This window comes from Python bivittatus, unplaced genomic scaffold (assembly GCF_059951505.1).
Source record: "Python bivittatus isolate LINGU-HERP-01145 unplaced genomic scaffold, Pbiv_v1 ctg000700_np1212, whole genome shotgun sequence".
Classification (NCBI taxonomy): Eukaryota; Metazoa; Chordata; class Lepidosauria; order Squamata; family Pythonidae; genus Python; species Python bivittatus.
Window position 1 is genome coordinate 8,994,328 of NW_028277098.1, and position 20,445 is coordinate 9,014,772.

At 40.0% G+C, this 20,445-nt stretch overlaps 1 protein-coding gene across 1 annotated transcript; it reads right to left on the bottom strand.

Moving 5' to 3' along the window:
- Window positions 1-65: 65 nt before the first annotated feature.
- Window positions 66-18,991, bottom strand: NCF2 (neutrophil cytosolic factor 2). Its single transcript, XM_088128476.1, has 15 exons — window positions 18,436-18,991; window positions 17,748-17,830; window positions 15,694-15,802; window positions 14,269-14,403; window positions 12,831-12,938; window positions 11,088-11,147; window positions 9,033-9,076; window positions 8,433-8,574; window positions 6,163-6,225; window positions 5,262-5,340; window positions 4,844-4,863; window positions 3,575-3,720; window positions 3,384-3,492; window positions 2,735-2,897; window positions 66-1,401 (listed from the first exon to the last, which is right to left on the bottom strand). The coding sequence occupies exons 1-15, from the start codon at window positions 18,607-18,609 to the stop codon at window positions 1,292-1,294; spliced, it is 1,545 nt and encodes a 514-aa protein (XP_087984602.1). The 5' UTR covers window positions 18,610-18,991; the 3' UTR covers window positions 66-1,291.
- Window positions 18,992-20,445: the final 1,454 nt, after the last annotated feature.

The window sequence follows — 20,445 nt, forward strand, 5'->3', positions numbered from 1 at the left end:
CTACCACAAGAGAAAAGTTATTTACAAGTTATGTTGTGTCATTTCAATTACTGAGTATGACAGAAGAGTTGGCAGTGACAAATGTTCAAGAGACATGCACTTAGTACTACATAGATTTCTAGAATTGGATAGCCAGGGTTTGGCAGACTAACTTTTGGGAACTGCCATACAGTTAGTAGTCCTTTTATTAAGGAGTTGCTTTTTGTGTGTGTGAATAGTAGTTGAAAAACACACACTAATGGTGTTTTGTAGATAAAATAACAAAACTACGTCTTTTGAAGAAGTACTGGCAAAAATCAAACACTCGAACGTTGTACTGCTTTTCAACAACCTTGAAGGTAATTTTTTTATTTCAGTAAAACACTATACAGCAGTTGGCCTAATTAATGAATTATTATCACTTGCTAGAGATGGAGTCCCTTCAAATTATGCTTTTCCATCATTTCATCTCACCTAAGATTCCCAGATTTGCACATGTGCCTTTGAAAGATTCCTTTCTGCAGCAGAAGTTGAGGCAGCTAAAGCTTCTGCTTTTTTTTCTTCATGACCCATTATTTATTTCTGCTATGCAGGGTGCTTAGCATTATTTGTCATAGCAGAGGGCAGCAGAACATTTTGAGATCTGAAAGGTATGTGTTTTCTGGGTTTTGATATAATTCTACTGGTACCAAAGAATGCTGCCAGTATTTCATATCATCCCAGAGATGGAAACTCTAACTCTGCTATTAACTACGGGTCCAGTTGTGAATAGCTGGCACTGTAGGTAAAGTACAGTATAGGAAAACTAGTGTAAGTTGCAGATGATAAACATTTAAGAATACACTGAACAAAAATAATAGCAACAAAAATAATCACAAGGGCTTCAACCAGCAAAGACAGCCTTTAGAAGAGAATATATGTAGCTCAGGGTTGAACTGTAGAGTCCTTGGTGTTCTCTGAGCTTGGTTGTTTTCTTGCAGAAGTTTCGTTACCGGCTAGGAAACATCTTCAGTGCTAGAAGGGAGTGGGGTTTGCTCTCTGTTTATATACAGTGGCTTGCCCTGTCAGTGTTCTTGGTAGTTCCGAGAAAACAACACCCCCACCAATACTGACAAGCTACTGTATATAAACAGAGCAAACCCCACTCCCTTCTAGCACTGAAGATGTTTCCTAGTCGGGTAATGAGATGTCTGCAAGAAAACAACCAAACTCAGAGAATGTCAAGGACTCCAAAGAACCTTCAATGTAATGAATGAGTTGCTTTGAAAAAATTAAAAGTCAGGATTTTCTCAATTCTTTGTGAGGTTTCAGCTTATCCTTCAGAGTTAATTTCTAGATTTTGGCTGTGGTATTCTTCAATGAATGCTTTGGGGAAAATGCCCACTTTCCCATTGCATGTGCCTTCCAACCAGTCTTCATTCACTATAAGATAAAATAAGATTGAGTCATAAACATAATTGATTAATGATCAGTGGGGAATGACATTCAAAGATGGGTGCTTCAAGAAGGGTTCTGCAGAAACTATATGAGAAGTCTTTGGGATCTGGTAATGTTATAAATGGCTTAGTTACAGAACTCTTTCAGTAACCGAACTGCCTCTTGAACTTTTCTGTGGGTGAGAGTATGATGGTCAACAGCATTACTAAAGGATGGGAGACTGTGTGCAATCATGTTAAGACATCAAAGCAGAAGTTGGGGTTTTTAATAACATTCCTCTACTGTCAGAAGTTGGAAACCTAATTTGCTAAACAATATCATATTTGGCAAAAATATTAATGCATTTGGTGGTAGAATGAATGAATGCTTGCTTGACTGTAGAATGCAGCTGAATTGGGAAATCTGAGAAAATATTATTTGAATTCTACAGAAGCATTGTAAGTATCTCTTACAGTTGTGGGATTGCAAGACATTTGATATTGGGGATGTGCAGTGCTTTGTATTGAAAGATTAAAAAAAATGATTTGGAGCACATGGAGGTGCTCATATCTGCATTTTCTTAAGCAGCTGCATCTTTTCCTGGGATTTCACAATTGCCTTCTGCAGATGACACACAATCCTGGAAAAAATTGTATTTGGTTTTAGGAGTTGCAGATATGTGCTACTTGTGTATCCCATTGTGTTCCAGAGCACCTTTTTGCCTTCCGGTACAAAGTCTAAGCCCTACTCAGTATGATTTTGGACCAAGAAGCTGTAACCTTCTCAGTTGCCACACTACTGTCTAGATATCCTGTCCATCCCTTTTAATAGCACTAAGGCATGAACTTCAGGTTGCCACTACCATATGCAAGGGAGACGAGTAAGTTGAAAAAGGCAATAGAAGTGAGGAAACACAAGATGCCCAGGGCCAGCATTCAAGGCAATTACTTTGAGAAAGATAACTGGTTGGAAAATGGAGCTGTAATAATGGTAAGCCATGAGAAGAGATCAATACTACAGTACTGTACTCTCCAATAAAGAAGAGCTGTGAATCTTAGCTCCAGAAAGAACTTTTGTGCATGCTGCTAAAACATGGACATTTTCATCACACCAGTATGGTCCCCCAACACTTAACACATTCTGAATGAAATTCATTGAATGGGTTGAAGTTGAAGTGAATGTGTACATTGCAGATTCCTGTAGGTGGAGCTATTCAGTTCCTGTAACTAACAATTGCTAAGGTGAAAAATTGGAGTTAACATTTAAAATGGAGGAACTGTACAAGGAGAAAGATAATGTCTCAAATGAATTTAAGTTCCATGGTTTAAGATAAATTTACCTTTAGTTAAAACAACAATTATCTCCCCTTTCTTAAACTCCAGATCTTCCGGCTGACTGGCTTCGTAAGTATATCGTGCTATAACTTGATTTGATTCAGTCTCTCTTAGTATTTTCTGTTGAACCTCCTCACCATCTTCCATTCTTAAATCATCTTTGCTGATCTAATATGAGAAAGAACACATTTAAATATCTCTTGACACTTTCTTAATTAGCAGTTCAATTTTTTTTAAGTGCCCTCATTATAGCTGCTTGAATTGCTTAATTTTATCGAAAAATGAAACTTATCAGAAAGAATGGAAAATAAGTAATAGAACCCCTATTTGGCTACTCTTAAATGATACAGCATTCTTCCAGATATACCTTTTATGACATCTCCATGTATATCATATTTGTGGGTGAAGCTGCCCCTAGTCCTAAACGTCTTATGTTGGGGGGGGGGGGAGAGAAAGTACAGAAAAAATTTATATATGCCTTTTCAAAATAATATAGGAAGCACTTTTCACTCTTACAGCCAAAAAGGTTTCTGTGTGGTTTAGATGCAATTTTCAGAGATTACTGGTCTAAATAAAAAGGAACTTCTGTTCTCAAGGAATGACATGTGGTGCTACCTAACAACGTATGTTGCTTTCTAATCTAGTCTGTCTTACCTCATAGGTGGTGCACCACAATGTCAAGCAATTGTTCTTTGCATGATTCCATAAGGTTGTCATAGTGTCTTCATTCACGACCTGATCCTTACCATCTGTGATCTGGTACCTAAGCAACAGAAAAGCTGGTGAGAAGCAAAGGTTTCATCCAACTCATTAGGAGTGAAGTGCTGCTGAGTGGTCTTCCTTACCTCAGTGTTGTGTGTTGAGGAGAGAGTTCCAGTTTCTTGCACACCTTCTCTAAAAGGCTGCTATAAGACAGGTTGGGACTCACGTGCAGGGCTATTGTGAATTTGTAATGCACCTTGATGATATAGGGTGTTGGAGATGCATCAAACTGTAAGAAAAGTACAAGAGCCTGACAAATGCATGCCTCCAATGGCACATCTGCATTTCCAATGGCCGTATGGAGGGGAAGCATGTGGATAAAAAGACACGCTAAGCGTCTGCTCTGTGCTTCAGGCATTACAGTGGTTGTAACTGGTGAAAGTAGCAGATAACAGCTGTGATGCTATAACTTCAGCATTTTTTAAACTTTTTTTTTTTTTGGACAGAGCACTTAATTTTAAAAACAAGTGGTACTAAGAGGCAGTAATGTATTCTTTGTATGCTGCCCAATAAATATTTCCTGAATCATTTATTAAAATATTAAAGTATGTATTATGATGGTGCAAAACATTTCAAATTCTAATTTGAATTCAAAATGCCCTGTTTCAAGTGTGAAATAGACTGTTTCAGAAATCTTTTGAGGTTGAGTTCAAAACATTTATAAAACGACAAAATGGCTTTCTTGCACTCAATATAGGTCCTTTGAATTTGAAATGGTTTGAATTTCAAATTTTTGCACACCCTTAAATATATATAAATCGAGTATTATGTAGCACAGAACAAAATCAGTGAACATATCTAGGCAATTCCAAAGAGAATTCTTAACAGATTTAAATACTTTAAGATAAGGTGTAGATAAGAATTTGCTAGTAAATTCCTGTGCTATTAAACAATAGATCCATAGGAACTTCTAGCTCCTAATGCTTTAACAGGAAAAACACTTTTTTCCCAGTCTTAACACATTAGGCTGCTAACTTGAGAGGGAAAACAAAGAGACTTGCATGCAAGAGAATGTACTTGCAAGTTCCATTTCTGAAACTAAAATGAAATCCCTACATGAGCACATGTTCAAAGCACCTAGTTATAATAGTTTCCATGATGGTAAAATGGCCTGTGGCGAATAGATATTTGTGTGAGGGGCATTTGCCTTCCAAAAGCAGGTGTTGTAATTCTTATTAGTAAATTTATTTACTATAATTTGAGATGACAATCCTATTTATATATTATTTTTAAGTATTTGTGTAAGGTGCTATGTCTGTTCTTGATGCAGCCAGGAACTCTATTAGATCTCTAATGATAGCAGTTTGCTGTTTTGCCTGTCCAAAAGCTTATAATGGAAGGAAATCATTTACCTTCAGTTCTCTTTCGTGACCTGTAGAAAACAGAACAATTTTTACTCAAAAAATCTTTCTTAGAAAATAAAGAATGCACAGTCCTTAGACTATGGAATTGTTGGACTTAAATCATGATCTGGTGTTAAAACCGTGGTTAATGATTCCTATGGTCTCCTTCTAAATCAATATTCATAAATATAGTTTAATATAGAACTGCAAATTATAACACTGAAGAGAGCTTGTTATCATTAATCAGAAATACAGTTGATGCATCTCTTAATACATCCTTCTCATGATTAATAAAAAAGGGAGAATTTAGAGAGGGCAGAGAGCAAGTACCTGCTTTAGCAGCTCTGTTGGGGGGAAAACGATTTGCAGGTAGCTGTGTAATAACCCAACACCTTAGAAGTATTTGCTGAATGTGGTTTTTACTCACTTGGGGGAAGCTTTCTGGGGAATTCTGGAGCAGCAATGCTTGGTGGAGCAGGGATGTCCAAATCTTCATTCTTTTCCTCCTGGAAAGAATGGAAATAGCATGTGAGGGCACTGAGGATAGTATATGCAGTGATTGAACTGTGTAAGTCCCAAAACATTCAACACAAAACAGGTAAGGCGATCTCATCTTGTTGGGAGTAGTAGTACAGCCCAAATCTCGGCAGAAAAAAGATACTGATATGAACCTTTGCCAATTTTTCATCTGGTTATTTTTTTCAGAACTTGTCCTGAACTCTACCTATTAGGCTTTGGAGAGAATTCTGTAGTCAAGACATGAATTGTATTAATGCCATCCCTTTAAAATGAATGTCAGCATGTAACAGATCATTTGATCCAATTAATAGGTCCTAAGTTTAAATCTCAGGCTAGGGAGGAGGAGCTTGAGCACTACTCTTTTTCAATCTTAACTTTCTATCTGAGAAATGAGAATAGTCTTATAAATCTCCAGGCTACTATGAGATAACCAGTGATGGATGGATGACAAATCAGTGGGTAACTAGTTAGATAAATGCTAACTCCTAATAAGTCTGGAATGATTATTTTAATTGATAAAGTATGTGTTCTCCTAAAGAAGCCCAATTGAAGGAAGCAGAAAAATAAAACTTTTCTCTCCAAGCCATAACCTTATGGGCAATCTAATTGTCCACTAATGGGACAGTATTTCCTATTTCCAGGTACCATTTTACTGTTTACTGTTGCTAGCTAGAAATAAGTAGTTTAGCTAAGAAGTCCTAAATATTATGGAAGGGAAGCATGGAGAAACCACCGCTTCATTTTTTGACAACAAATCCAATCCATGTTCTTACATTTAATTCTTACCTACAAAATCATTGGACTCTCACCTGCAATGTAGGCTGGTTCTGCAGTTCCATTGGCTCTAAGTAATTGCAAGGCACAATCCCTTTCTACACAAAGGTAAAAACAAGAATTGTTAACACATTAGATGCATCCAGATTTGTATGAAGGTGAAAAATGTTTTAACCACTGCTTATTTCTAATCTCTGAATGGCAGCATTTTTATTTGGCTGGCACATTCTTTTTCAGAGCAATATTGTTCCTCTACATGGAAAACTGAAAGTCCAGAATCACAAAGCAACTCCTTACGTTCACTTATGGGCTTCTTTTGTCTTTCACTTGGGTTTGTCTACCAATGTGAGAAGAGCAAAGAATATTGCAACTTTAATAGCAGCATGGTTGTGGTGTACAGCATGGAAAAAATCAAATTCTGATTGCATTTGATATCAACTACAGTAGGTGTAAACAAGGAAAACCTGACTGCTTTAACTTGACAGTCCTGTCTCGAGAGGCACATTTCCTTTGCAAAGGGACTTAGGAGCATAATTGGATGAGCAAGTCACTGTCCTAAGGAGAGTGTATTGTTTTTAGGCAAAGATAGTAACTAGGCCACAGGACGTCCTGAACCAAGGAACAGAGCTTGAAATTGTTAGGAAATCAGCAAAGAAATCTTTAGCAGCAAGCCAAAAAAAAAAGGAGGGGGTCATCATGTAGTATCAGCTGTCCCTATGAAAGGTTTGAAGTCAGGTTGCTGAACAGTAAGTACACTGAGCCAAAACAAAAGGGGTAAACGTGACCCTGCTGTGAAGGCAGCAGTGCAACATTTGAGTGACTGGATGTTGCATTTCTCAGAGCGGGCTTCTATTGAAATAACATACTGGCTGGTTGGTTTATTGAATTTATATGGCTGCCTATCTTACACTCAATCCTAAGTGGCTCGCAACAAAACACAAAAAACAGCAAAATAAACAATATCTCTCCCTTACAAAAGAACACACTTCCCACCATGGTGCCATAACATCTCATCAAATTTACATATGCTGGCTCATCTCCATCCTGGCCCAGTGCTTGGGCGAAGAGACAGGTCTTCATGGCCTTCCAGAGAGCTAAAAGGATAGGGACCCTCCAGATGTCAGGTGGGAGGCTGTTCCAAAGGACCAGAGCAGCTATGGAGAAGGCATGATTCAGAGGACCCACTGAATGACAATATGTAAGGGGAGGGATTTTGGAGCATGCCTACCCTAGCTGACCTGGTGGGATGGAAAAATACCCTCAGGGAGAGGTGGTTCTCCAGATAACCTGGTCTTGTGCCATTTAGCTCTCTCAACAGTGGTGTGACACAGGAAACTGCAGGGTGCACAGAACTGCATGCACTACTGCATCCTGGACCTGTTATCATTTCCAAGTGGTCTTCAATGGCAGCCCCATGTAGAGCACATTGCAGTAATCCAGTCAGGAAGCGACTTAAGGTGTGAGTGACTGAGCAAAGCCGCCTGGTTCAGGTGCAATTGGGATACACAATGAATTTGTGCAAAGGCCCCTCAGCCACAGCTGCCACCTGCTCCTTGAGCAGGAGCCATAAGTCCAAGAGGACCCTCAAATTGTGTGCCAACTCCATCCGGAGGAGTACTACCCCATCCAGAGTCAAAGATGAGAATTTGGGGGGGGGGGGGCAAAAGCCCAAAGCCGTTCCGTCTTGGTAGGGTTGAGTCGCAATTGGTCCTTCCTGTCCAGGCCCCCACAGCTTCCAGGCGCTGAATAAAAACTTGAATGGCATCATCTGCCCAGCATCGAGCGGGGTTGTATAGCTTAGTATCATTTTCATACTGATGATACCCATGTCCCATGCTACAAAATGACCTCACCCAGCGGTTTCATGTAGGTGTTAAATAGAGGTAAGAGACCCAAGCCCTAAGGCACCCCACATAAGAGGGGCCTAGGGCTAGACCTTCCCCCTCCCCTGCAAACACTGACTGCAAGTGGCCATAGAGGAAAGAGGAGAACTGCTGCAAGACAGTGCCTCCATTCCCAATTCTCAGAACTGGTCCTAAAGATACACCATCCCAAGCCCTCCAAAGATGATCCACAAGTGCAACCAATGTTGCCTCAGTACTATAATCCAGCCTGAATTCTGACTGAAAAGGGTATAGATGATCATCTTTGTCCAGGGCCATCCAAAGCTGGATACCTACCACCCTCTCAACAATCTTCCCCATAAAGGTAAGGTTGGGAACCGGACAAAAGTTATCCAATGCTATCCAATACCATTGGACCCAATATATATGTATATATATATATATATATATATATATATTACCTTTCCATTAAACACAACCGTGGCCCAGTTGTCTTTCTCCTTCTTCAAAACAAAAACAATGTTTCCAGGAAGGACATGAAGCTCTTGTGAAGTTTCAGGAATTAATTCATACAAGACTCTGTGAGGTTCTCCTTGCAGTGCCCTGCATAGCCAAGCAACAATTTACAGTATTAGCTCATCCTCTGACGATGACTCCTGCACATCCCAAATCCCCAAGGGAACAAGAAGAATGCAAACGGGACCTGTGCACAAGGAATCAATCATCAACAGCACTTCATTCTGTGCATAACATTTTCAATAATATCTGATTCTTGAGAAGATCCTAAGAGTAGGAGCATTATGGGCAAAAACCTCAAGTAGATCATTCTGCATTTTACAATATCTGCACATTTACCTATGTTTTTGGATTTTTTTTTCTGTTTTGTTTAGAAAATGATGCTCCTGCTTATTATAACAAGCTCTTATCTTACATCTAATTAGAAATGTTGTGTATCTAAACAGAATTCTGAGTTTATTTTATTCTTATCTTTAGTCTTGGGAGAGATTGGCTGAAGGAATAACTAATGGATATTAATATTCTCTGGACTTTATTGATCTTACCTGAGGACTTCTGGTGTTTTGGGCCTGGGAGGTGGTTCTGACGTCTGTAAGCACAGCATACATATTAGCATTAGCTTATTCCTATGCATCAGCAGTAGACCTTCAACCTTTTCTAACCGAGAGCCTGAATTCACAGGCTGAAGGGAAAAGCAGCATTGTTTAAATGGGTGTTGGAAGAGCCAGACTACCTGAGATGAAAGAATGGCATCTTTCCATTCCACAGACTGAAGCCAATTGGTTTGTCAGCTAAATCTTACAACAATTTTGGTGATGGAATGGTGCTCTCTACTGCAGACAGCTAGATTAGAGGATACCAATGTGATTCAAATCCATCCTCTAAGGCAGAGTTTCTCAACCTTGGCAACTTTAAGATGTGTGGACTTCAACCCTCAGAAATCCCCGGCCAGCATATGCTGGCCAGGGAATTCTGAGGGTTGAAGTCCACACGTCTTAAAGTTGCCAAGGCTGAGAAACCTTATTCTCAAGTCTCATCACTGCTTGCTGACCATTACTGCAGTGACCTACTCAAACAACTCTGCAGTGACAAGTACTGCCACCCTAACAGGCATCTCATGAGTTTATTATCACATGCATATGTGCAAAGCCTGCTGAAGTATATGGCCTGAGCTGGCTGACTGCTCACATGGTATGGGGATTTTCCCAATAGTGCTCTCCACATTAAAGATAAGTAAGGCAACAAGCCAGTCTAATCCAGCAGCAAGCAAACTTTGCTATCATTGGGGCATGAAATCAACAGTATGGGAAATGGGGGGGGGGGGGGGCTCCTGAGGAATGGCCCGAGGAGCTGCTGCTATTACCACGGAGCGTCCCAGCATTTGATCTGTGCTGGCCCATCCTGATCAGTGCCTGGACATGTATGGATGTTCTTTTTTTCCTGCTACTGACATGACCAGTATCATAGGGCAATAAAAGCAGGCTGATATTGCCTACAATTTTGCAGTTCACAAAAGGGAAAAGCAATAGGTTGGATGCAGCAAGAACATAATGAGTAAGAACATTCAGTGATGAAAAGCAATTAAAGCAGAAGAAACATTTGTGCTTCCAGATTACTCTAAATCAATGCGAGTAGCCCATGTGAGAACCTATTTGTGAAAGTAACTGTCTCGGCCTTCCTAAACCTGGTTCCTTCCAGTTATTTTGGACAGCAACTCCCATAATCCCCAGTGCAGTCACAAATGGCCATTCTGATGGATTATCAGAGTTGTAGTCCAAAAATGAAATGGCTGAATGAACTGATCCTTAAGAGGAAGCCGACGTCTAATTCTACTGATGTGCAAACTGCTTTCACAAGCATGTTGGCAGATGCTTGGATGTTGATGGAGCAAGTAGCATTTTTTTTCCCCTTCCCGCATCCCATCTAGGAAGCAAATTAGTAACAATTTTTGTTTTTCAAGTATGGTGAAAAGTTAACCCATATCTAGCTCCTAAAACATACGAAAATACAAAAAATACAAAAAAAAAAGTTTCAAGTCTCCCAGCTCCCTTCAGAAAAGCAATGGTCCTCCATATAAAAATCAATTTCTTTGGCAATTGAATATGATGCTAAATATGCCTTTGCTACAGAAAGTTTATTTTAGTTTTCCATCTTATGATATTGATAACAGAGTATTTCTGTTGCTTCTTGCATGCTTAAAAGTTTTGAAACTTCTTGTGTTCTACTAAAAATGAAAACAATTTATTATTCCATTTAATTAAATGGAATTTTTAAATGGCTAAAATTAAAGAGTCAAAGTGTTAATTATTCCAAATGATGCAATCATAATCAGACAGGGTTCTAGAGAACCTACCTTAAACCTCAGTTTTTTAAAATAGGAAGCATCTTGATGAGGTGACCTACTTCATCTTGGGAAATAAGTTAAATTTTCAGCAGTGGGATGGGACATTGAAAGCATGATGGCAGGAGCAGTAAAGGCAGATGGAGGCAGATCATATTCTTCTGGGAATATAGCTGCAAATGGATTTTGAGCCCAAGGGGGAACCTGAACAATCAGGAAGGAGAATGTGGGACTGAGCAAGAGAGTGAACCTGCCTTACCTGGGGCTGAAGAGGAGCAAAACCTGAAAAGTCATCATTGTCAATCACAGATGCTACGACCTAGGATGGGAAGGAAAGCTTGTTTTATCTCATTCTATTCACCCAGAAAAGACAAAACTATAAGCATTCTAACACTGTTATTCCCCCATCCTGCCCAAATGAGCATCCTGATACTATACCACTGGCATGAGATAAATAATAAAATAGTTATCTGGCATTTGCACACAGTCACTTGTTCTGTATTAAGAACCCAGAGGTTGCTTGTTTTGATCCTTGAAAATATGCTGCACTGAGGGACACATTCTTTACTTCAGTGATGATGAAAAATAAACTTCTGTGTTTCTTAGCTAACTCTATTCCTAATGCCAGGAAACCTGAACAATTTTACAAGAATATCTACATAACAGAAAATTCTACTGGGCTTACAGGAATACATGCATAATATGGAACATTTGAAAACTATTAAAATATTTAGAAGTATTGAAATGAAATGCAGAAATGTTGAAAAGACCTGTTTAAGTATGCTTAAGACCCCATCCTAAAGAGTATCAAGGACAGCCAGTCTCAAAATCAACAGCAATTTGTTGCAGAATATGGGTCCTGCCATGGGAAAAGCAGAATTTGCTCATGATGTTAAAGGTATTCATGGTGAGACCTGCAGAAAGCGCCCTGTTGAAGATTTCCTTCAAGTGGGGCATCCTTCTAAAGGCCCCAGTATCACTAAAAAGTCTTCCCAGGGATGTGGACTCTGGATACTGGCTTAGAATATGATGGGTACAATTATAAGGGAAGCCCCTATATATGAATGGAGGAACAATGGATTGATTCTATAGTATATTAGTGGGATGTTTAATAATTTCAGCAGAAATTAACCAAAGTGCAAATGCAATAATCCAGGTGGATTTAAGGCTGTATCAAAATGTATTGCAAGAGCAGTTTCAGATTCTTGGAAACTGATGACAATCTTAAGTTGAAGACAAAAGTAAAAAATTAGAAATTTGCAATTGTCTTTTTCACTTTTTTTTTTTTTTTTGGTTATACACTACTAGAGTTGTCTGCAAAAGTGAAGTCCTCCCTGGATAAATGGTATGTTTCAATGACGTCTTCAATGAACACAACTAATACAACTTCCTCATGGTACAAATTTAAATGCAGCATCTTCCTCTAAATTTGAATGCATGCTTACTATTTATATTCAATGATTTACAGAGTCAAAATAAGAAAACAATGAATATGAGAGATGCATTTTTTTTTTAACTTAGGGAATTGTAGAAACATATAATTTGACCAGGGATAACATATAAATGTAATAACAACAACTCTTGCCTGCAAGTATCTGTCATTCATTTTAGTTGCCTTTTGTGTACTTTTTAAAAATGTGTACTTTATTTGCAATCCTAACTTTAACCCTAATCATGAAAGGAAATTATCATTGACTCCAGGAACACCGTCTTTCCACGGAATTCTTCAAGAGGAACTCTAATCTGTTTGATTGATTGATTGATTTATCTATATTAATATCAGTTGTTGACCAACAGGTGAGAATGATAATCTCTGTGCTACAAGAAGTATCACTTGCTGATTGCTATATTTAAAAATGTTAGTGGCACAACAGCAGTTGAGGATATTAATTTCCAATCAGCTGGCAAAACTATTATAATATGATCTGAATAGCCTTTCCAGGAATATATCAAGAACAAAATTATCTGACTAATTCTATATTTGTTGCAATTAAGTTCATACCATAGCTTTCCCTAAATAATCTTTCTTCTCCAGCTGTGCCACTTGCTTTTCATTTGGCCGAAATAACTTTCCTTCAGGGATCACTATGGGCTCAAACAATCTTTGCTTCTGCACATATCAAAGACAAAAATTAAAACAAGGATCAGTCAGTTTCCCCAACCCAATAAATGAAAACATAGTTTCTTCCAACATCCTTTATTCCATGCTTTTTTTATATTAAATCAGGTGAAAAGAATCTCCAGTGTACCACCTAAATTTCATGAGATGATGGGATGTCACAGACAGAAGTGGAGAGAAGGCCAGAGAATTCTGCAAGGCAGCAAATTTTGGCCATCTTTGGCTCTGGACCTGCCAACCAGTACTTCTGATCCACCCACCACCAGTGGTGGGGAGCAGGGAGGGTAAAAAATCAAGATAATGATTGCAGCAGCCCTGCCTCTTTTGTATGTGCATCAATGTCACATGCATGTACAAAGGGTTTCAATCACATTGCCATGACCACCATCTTGAATTTTTTTATTCCCCCTGCAGACGCTGCTGTCATTAACATGCACCTCTAACAGGTTACTCTTGATGGAATGTAATTTCCCACAGAAAAACAATTCTGCACTCTTGCTCTAAATCCTTATAGACTCTCATAACAGGCTGCTCTTCAAGGTCTTCCTCCTCTTCCTCCTCCTCCTCCTCCTCTCCCTCCCTATCTCTCTCTCTTTCACACACACACACACACACACACACACCACTTTTGTACCTGGATGGCTTACATCCATGCTTAGTGTAATCATAAAATCCTAGAAATAGGGAGAGACTGTAAATGGGCGTAATGGTATGTTCAGAACCTGAGAAAGATTCACCTCCTGGCCATCTAGACATTTTTCTCTTTTAAGTCAAAAGAACAACTTCCTTGTCCTTAGTAACAAAGTCTCTGCTTTAATTAGCTGTGGAGTAAATTGGGTTCTAAAAATTATCCCACTGCTGAGATTCCTTGAGTGTTAAACTGAGGGAAAATCCAGCTTTCTCTTGAAGTGAGCTTGACAGTGTTATATTCTAGTAACCTAAGGCAGAGGAACTCAGAGGAACCTACTGTACACTGAAAGGTTGCATGGAAAAGGGAATACCAGAATGCATTCTTGGCTGCTCAGCAATTTTTATGGGGCTCTCCAGAGCAAAGAGTTGAAATCAGAAGCAAGGGAATATCTCATTTTCTACATGGTCTATTCAAGCTGCTTCTCCTCACTGCCAAGTTTTGAAGACACAATGATCCCATCCTTGGTTAGGGTTCTAATCCCCTGTGTGGGTAAGTCACATACATATGTAATAAAGATCCCCTTCAGGCTGATACCAAATAGACAACTATGAGAGCAGTGGTCAGTGTGCACAACAGCATCCAAGGGGTAGAATTCATGCATTTTCATTGGCCCTTTTTACATTTTCTTACCAATATGGATTCCATAGCCCTATCTATCTTGTTGTGCTTGGAGCCCATCCTCTGTTTTATTGCTCTTTTCAAATGCTCCTCAGCCTTTTTCCAGTCTTCCAGCTTAGCATAGGCAACAGCAATGTTATATAACAGCTGCAGGTAAAGAGAAGGAATGTCAGAAATATATGGTCTGAACTAACTGTAATTATTTAGAAATCTCATGAATTTTGAGTACCAGGAAAAGGTAATACAGCCTTTCCCAGTCTGACGCCTTCCACAGGTACTGGATTACAGTGCAGGCCTTGAATTCTGGGAATTTTAGTCCAACAAATAAGGGAAAACTGAACTGCATTGTTCATCCCAAATCTTGTTAAACAGATGTTCCTCTGTTCCACTTCCCCCCAATGTGCAGCCCTTCTTGTGAGGTTCCTCCAGATCTCTCCCCTGGCTCTTCTCTCTTTCTAGGTTGCTTTTCTCTCCCTGTCTTTCCCCCAGTTTCTGGAGGGCACCTGGTTGATTTATTTTATTTTATTTATTGGATTTCTCCCCCACCCATTTCCCCCACAATAGGGGACTCTGATGATAGATGATATCATCTATCATGATGATAGATACTCTGCAGATCTGCAGCAAATAGGCCTGCTTTCAAACCCCCCAAAGTCAATGCTGATTGTGCATTCAACTTGCTCCTTTAACGTACCTACTTCACAGAACTGTTGTAAAAGCAAATGGGGCAACCTCTGTATGTTACTTTGAGGTCACTGAAAATAGGATGAACTCCAATAAGATAAGGAACCCGTAAATACAGTAAGGGCTGAAGCATGCAATTAAAGTGTATGAAATAAGTGTGCAGAGTGCCCAGTTCCATCCCTTTTGGAAATGTTCTCTGCCCACCTGATTTTTAGACTTTTTCTTTAAAAAAATGGGAACCTGGCATGCTGCAAAGCAAGGTATGAACTAGTAGTAGCATCTCCACCAGACTGCTTCTGCCTTCCTCCCACCTCCTCCTGACACCAAAGACATGCTTAGACAGAAGGAGATGGTGGGCAGCTTCCAGTTTTCCTGGGAAATTTGCCCTCCTGCTCAGAAAAAAAAAAAAAGGCTGAGATAAAATTCTGGAGAGGTTGAGATGGCAGTCCTGAGATTAGCCTCCACTCATTCCTTACTAGTTTTCCATCTACTAAATGGACATTTGTGGCAACCATTTTGTGAACAGGCAAGTCTTCTCCTGTGGCAGCCATTTAATGGGAATGGATATAGTATGTCCTCAAAAATCCAAATCTCTCACTGTTCCCAAAAACGTTGCTTCTCCCTGGTATAACAGAGTATTATGCATTGAACTGAGCCCCTGTCCAAAAGTCCACTCCTGAATGAATAGCCTTGAATTAAAACATCATTCTTTGACCTCTTGCTGGTGGGCTGCAGTTTCCAATGAAGACTTACCTCACAAGCCAGCAACCTAAACTGCAGGCCTAGAATCTTGTAATCTATTACGTCATTCCCCCGTAGTTGAGCCAAGGCCTCTTCTAAGTCGTTAATAGCTAACTCATAACTGAAAGCAAAAAAGGGAGTGGTTAATATGTGATCCTGTCACAAGGGAGATGTGAAAATGCCAGCCTTCTCCAACCTGGTGCCTCCAGGTAGACATGTTGGCTGGGAATTATAGGCATTATAATCTAACATATCTAAGAGATAGCAGGGTAGGGAAAGACTGAGAGTTGGACTGGCAGTCCTATCAGCACCAAAAGATGGACCAGGCCGGGAAATCAGTTCCACAGGAGGGCTAAAACTACTTTTATTGAGATTGGCTATAACAGAATCTTGCACATCTGATTGTGCTGTACTTCCTCCTTCTTCATACAGTTCAGTGAATCAGGGAGTCATCTGCCCGAGCCAAATGTTATCTCATTCTGGACTTAAAAAATGTTTCAGCCCCTTTTGCCTAGGCCAGTGTTTCTCAACCTTGGCAGCTTGAAGATGTGTGGACTTCAACTCCCAGCATGCTAGCTGGGGAATTCTGGGAGTTGAAGTCCACACATCTTCAAGTTGCCAAGGTTGAAAACACTGGCCTAGGCAATGGATCCTGCATATCTCCATCAAAGTTACCTTCCTTACTCCTTACAAGTCCTAAGATGAGCCTCCACTCATTTCCAAGAGTCTATACAACATCGGTGTCCCCTTAATAGCATCACAACATTGATTCCTTTTTATTACCAACCTTCTCAAATGAAAGGAGAAATGCTATGCATTTTCAACATTATAATTTTACATGATGGGGGGCTTGCCATTTATCAATGTTACCGTTTAAAAATCAGTAGCTTAAACTGCATGCTGCTGGATATTATACTTAAATGCTACAGAATTTGATCAAAGAAGTTTATTATTTGGGTTCACTATTACCATTTTTAAAGGGCATGGATTACCCTGGAGTATGCGCACATGCACGCACACACACACACAATTACCACACTGTAAAACAATACAAATTCATGCCCTGTAAATGTGATAATATAGTTTAAACAGACTTCTCTTGATAAATGGTTTCCTCAGAACTTACTGGGGAACCAGTTCTATCTGTGCACCTCTGTTTGGGGGGTGGTAGCAGGCATTTTTAAGGCCAGGGCAAAGCCCCACCTAATTTTTCCCCCATCAGAGGAAAAACTGGCATCTTTCAGGAACCTGTCCTGTAGTCCTTGAGATAGCCTGCTTGAGGGCGGACGCTGGTCACCAAGGGTGACCAGAGATTCAACCACCTGTGTGGCTGGCATGGGAGGAGAGTTGCCAACTTGGTATTTTCCCTCAGGCAACAAAATGTCTTCAGCTGGTCCTGCTCAAGCCACCCACAGAAAGTGCCCGCCTTGCTGGGACTGTTTGCAGGAAGGGGTTACAGCTAAACCTCATGAAAATGAGGATCCTTATCCTCCTTCTTGGCCACTGTGAGAAAAAAAAAATGCTGGATGAAGATGAGCCTTGGCTGGATCCAGCAGGATTTTTTAAATGATCCTTTCTTATTTAAGAAAAGAACAAGTTTCTAGTCCCTATAGATAGGAAGGTAAGTTGGACGTGTCTAAGCAATAACTGTTAATGTATCTGCTGATTGACTTTTATTGTAACTAAATTAATAAATACGTGCATTTCTTCCTCTGTGTACCCTTGTTTCTATCTCTTGCATCTTTCAATTGTGAATTGCTAGGTCCTCAAATTGTTAGGACTTGCACTTTTCACATGTAATTTTTTCACTAATGGGATATGACTAAGTGCCATATGATTATCACTGGTGTTACTATAATTAAGAGGAGGAAGAGGAGTTTCATTGTCTAGTTTTTCTTCTTCTGGTACAGTATTCCAGGACCTCTTTCCATTTTAAAACTAAAAATGCATTTGTATGCCCAAATCACACAAAGGTTGGCTAAGCAGGAAATGGCAGAACCGATTACTGTTACAAACTAGCATAATAACCCATTATTTCTGGAAGACACTATAATGTTCTAGCTCACTTTTCCATCCGGTAAGCCACAGCTCCTCGCTGAAAATAGGCCACTGCTAAGTGCTTGTCATGGTCTGTGCTTCTGATAAAGGCCTGGAGGAAACAGACATAACACATGGACATAACTGCTATGACGTAAGTGCATCCATAACATATACTGTATGTTTAGCTTACGATTCTTGGATTGCAAGTTTATGATCAATACATGTTTACGAGGCCACCAACAGGTCTTGCCATACATATAGTTCAGGCCTGTGCCACGCAATGTATGATTCATCATTTTGAATCCTCTTAGGCCTGGTTGCCCGGCAAAGATTCAGTTAACTTCAATTTTTAATGTTTGCCTGGAGCTGTCAAATAATGGAAGAAGGCTTGATAGACACCTGGCAGATCTTAATACTGGGCTGCCAACTTCTCATTATTTTGCTAGGCTGGCCAATCTTTTTTAAGTGACCAGTTATGCAACCAGTATTGGGGCTGGCAAATTTAGTGCTTTCCAGCTTCTGTAAGACGATATTCACAGTCTTCCAAGTTTCCTTTTTGTCTCCCTCTCCCTTGGATGACCAGATTTCATCCAGCATCCACTAGGAGAGGGACAGTATTTTTGAACACCGAAGTTGGTAATTTTATCTGAGGGGTGGCTGACACCTGCTTTGTTCAGCCACCGTCAGTGACAATTTTAAAATCTGGCCACCTACCTTTTGTGCCTCTTCCAAATTTCCCGTGATCAGGTGGATGCAGCCAATGTTAAAGCAGATTTTGGAAGAAGGATTCTGAACAGACATGAAGGCTTCAAGGGCAGCTGCCCAGTCCTTGCGATCCGCAGCAGACACCCCTTCACTCCAAAGCCGGATGGTCTCTACAAGTGACATGGCAAAACAGGAATCCTGAGGCAATTCAGAAGCAGGCTTGGATTTATCACACTTTCCCCCTGGTCTCGCTCCTTCCGTCTTTTTCTGATTCAGCCTGAACACTCTCTTTGCTTGCAGTTTTGATATTTCTCAGAAAGCTTTTCATGTCGCAAACGAATCAGGAAGTGTCTTCAGTCCGCACAGAGGTAGCAGCTGTAGCAGACCAGCTCTGGAGGGGGAAGTAAAATCACCAAAACTGGCTAAAGCAAAACTGTTTTCTAAACAAGGGATTCTCTGTCTAATGGTTTCAAGCAAGTTACTATTTCTGTAGGTCACATCCCCTTATCCACATACAGTTATTCCTTCCTTTAAAAAAAACAAAACAAAAACTGGCTCAGCAGAATTGTTCATTTTCTGGGTAACGTCAAATCTGTGCATGTTGATTGTGAGAATGGGTGGACAAGACACTTTAAAAATGGCCGACTGGGGAGTAATGATCAAGATAAGGAAGCTGCGTTGGCTGACCAATTGTATCTTAATTGTGCCCAAGTTGCTTATCTATTTTAATAATTACCTCCTAGCAAATATAATCCCTTAACTGTCATTGGTTTTCACCTGGAAGGAATGTGAGTGGGTTCCTCTGATCCTTAGCAGTGATGCCATCCTAACGCTCTTTTGTAATGGATGGATGGGCGTATTTCTTTTTTGGTTGTTATTTATTTATTTTATTATTGAAATGGGGGAAAAACACACAGAAATTGCTTTAATGAAAAAGTGAAATACAAAAAAAACCATGTTAATATGCCATAACAGTAAACAATTACAATTTTATATATTCTTATCTAGTGCAAAGGGGGACACGGTGGCGCAGCGGCTTAATGACGCTGAAAGTTGCTGGCCAGAAATGGTCGACACTTCAGTGGTTCGAATCCGAGTCCAGCCTTCGCGTTAGCAGGGTGGGCTCCTGTTTCCTCCCCAGTTCCTATAAACCCAACTCACATGAGTAGATAAATGGGTACTCTCACTCCGGTGGGAGGAAAAATGCTGGCGGCGCCTTGCAAAAAGGAGTCAGGAGCAGTTGCCGGTAAGCGCGAAAAACCATGCGCCCCCGAAAAGGGCGTGAAGCAATGGAAACCCCGCCTCCTGTGCTCGCCAGCTGGGCTCTGCTCTAGGAAGGAGGCAAACCACTTCTGAAACACCTTGCCTTGAAAACTGCAAAGGACTCGTCCAAGCAGTCACTGCAGAGTCGGTAACAACTGAGCGCAGATTAAAAAAAAAAAATCTAGTGCAAATATTATTCTAGGATGTATATATTTCTACTATTATTATATTTTTTCCTTTCTTTTAAAAGAGGAAAAATGGAGTCGAAGGTGGGGAATGGAGAATGACAAAATGATGTGGGGAAAAAAGTGATTCCTCCATGACAGACTGGGTTTAAAAATAGGGTGTGGATCTGATAAAGTGAAAAAAAAAGGTTGCTTTGTCATGGACAGGCTAGTGAAATATTGCCATTTCAGCAATCTGGCAAGACAGTATGTTCATTGAAAGCATTTATTCTATTCTTTATCTGGAAAAGCTCCAACAATGATTTACAGATCAATTAAAGATGAGACAGTCCTTCCCTTTAGATTTACAGTGAAACAGGCAGATAAAAAATCATGCACTGTTCTTACATACACAAAATTCTTATAGAGTAATGAGTATTCGGGTGGAAAGAGTTTGGGGAGACTTCTCTATAGGGTAGAAGAAGTATGTCAGATAAGAAGCAACTGGATATTGCTTTTTTGAAGTCAGTTGCCATTGCTGTGCTGGAATACTAATGGCTGACATGGAACAAGTATTGCCCCAAGCCCAGAA

Bases quoted from the DNA above. Each gene is read 5' to 3' on its own strand.
- NCF2 (XM_088128476.1), bottom strand. From the start codon at position 18,609: ATGTCACTTGTAGAGACCATCCGGCTTTGGAGTGAAGGGGTGTCTGCT. The intron at 9,077-11,087 runs GTAAGGCAGGTT...CTGTGCTTACAG, and splicing joins TTGCTCCTCTTCAGCCCCAG to ACGTCAGAACCACCTCCCAG. The intron at 2,898-3,383 runs GTAAGACAGACT...TTCTCATATTAG, and splicing joins TGTGGTGCACCACCTATGAG to ATCAGCAAAGATGATTTAAG.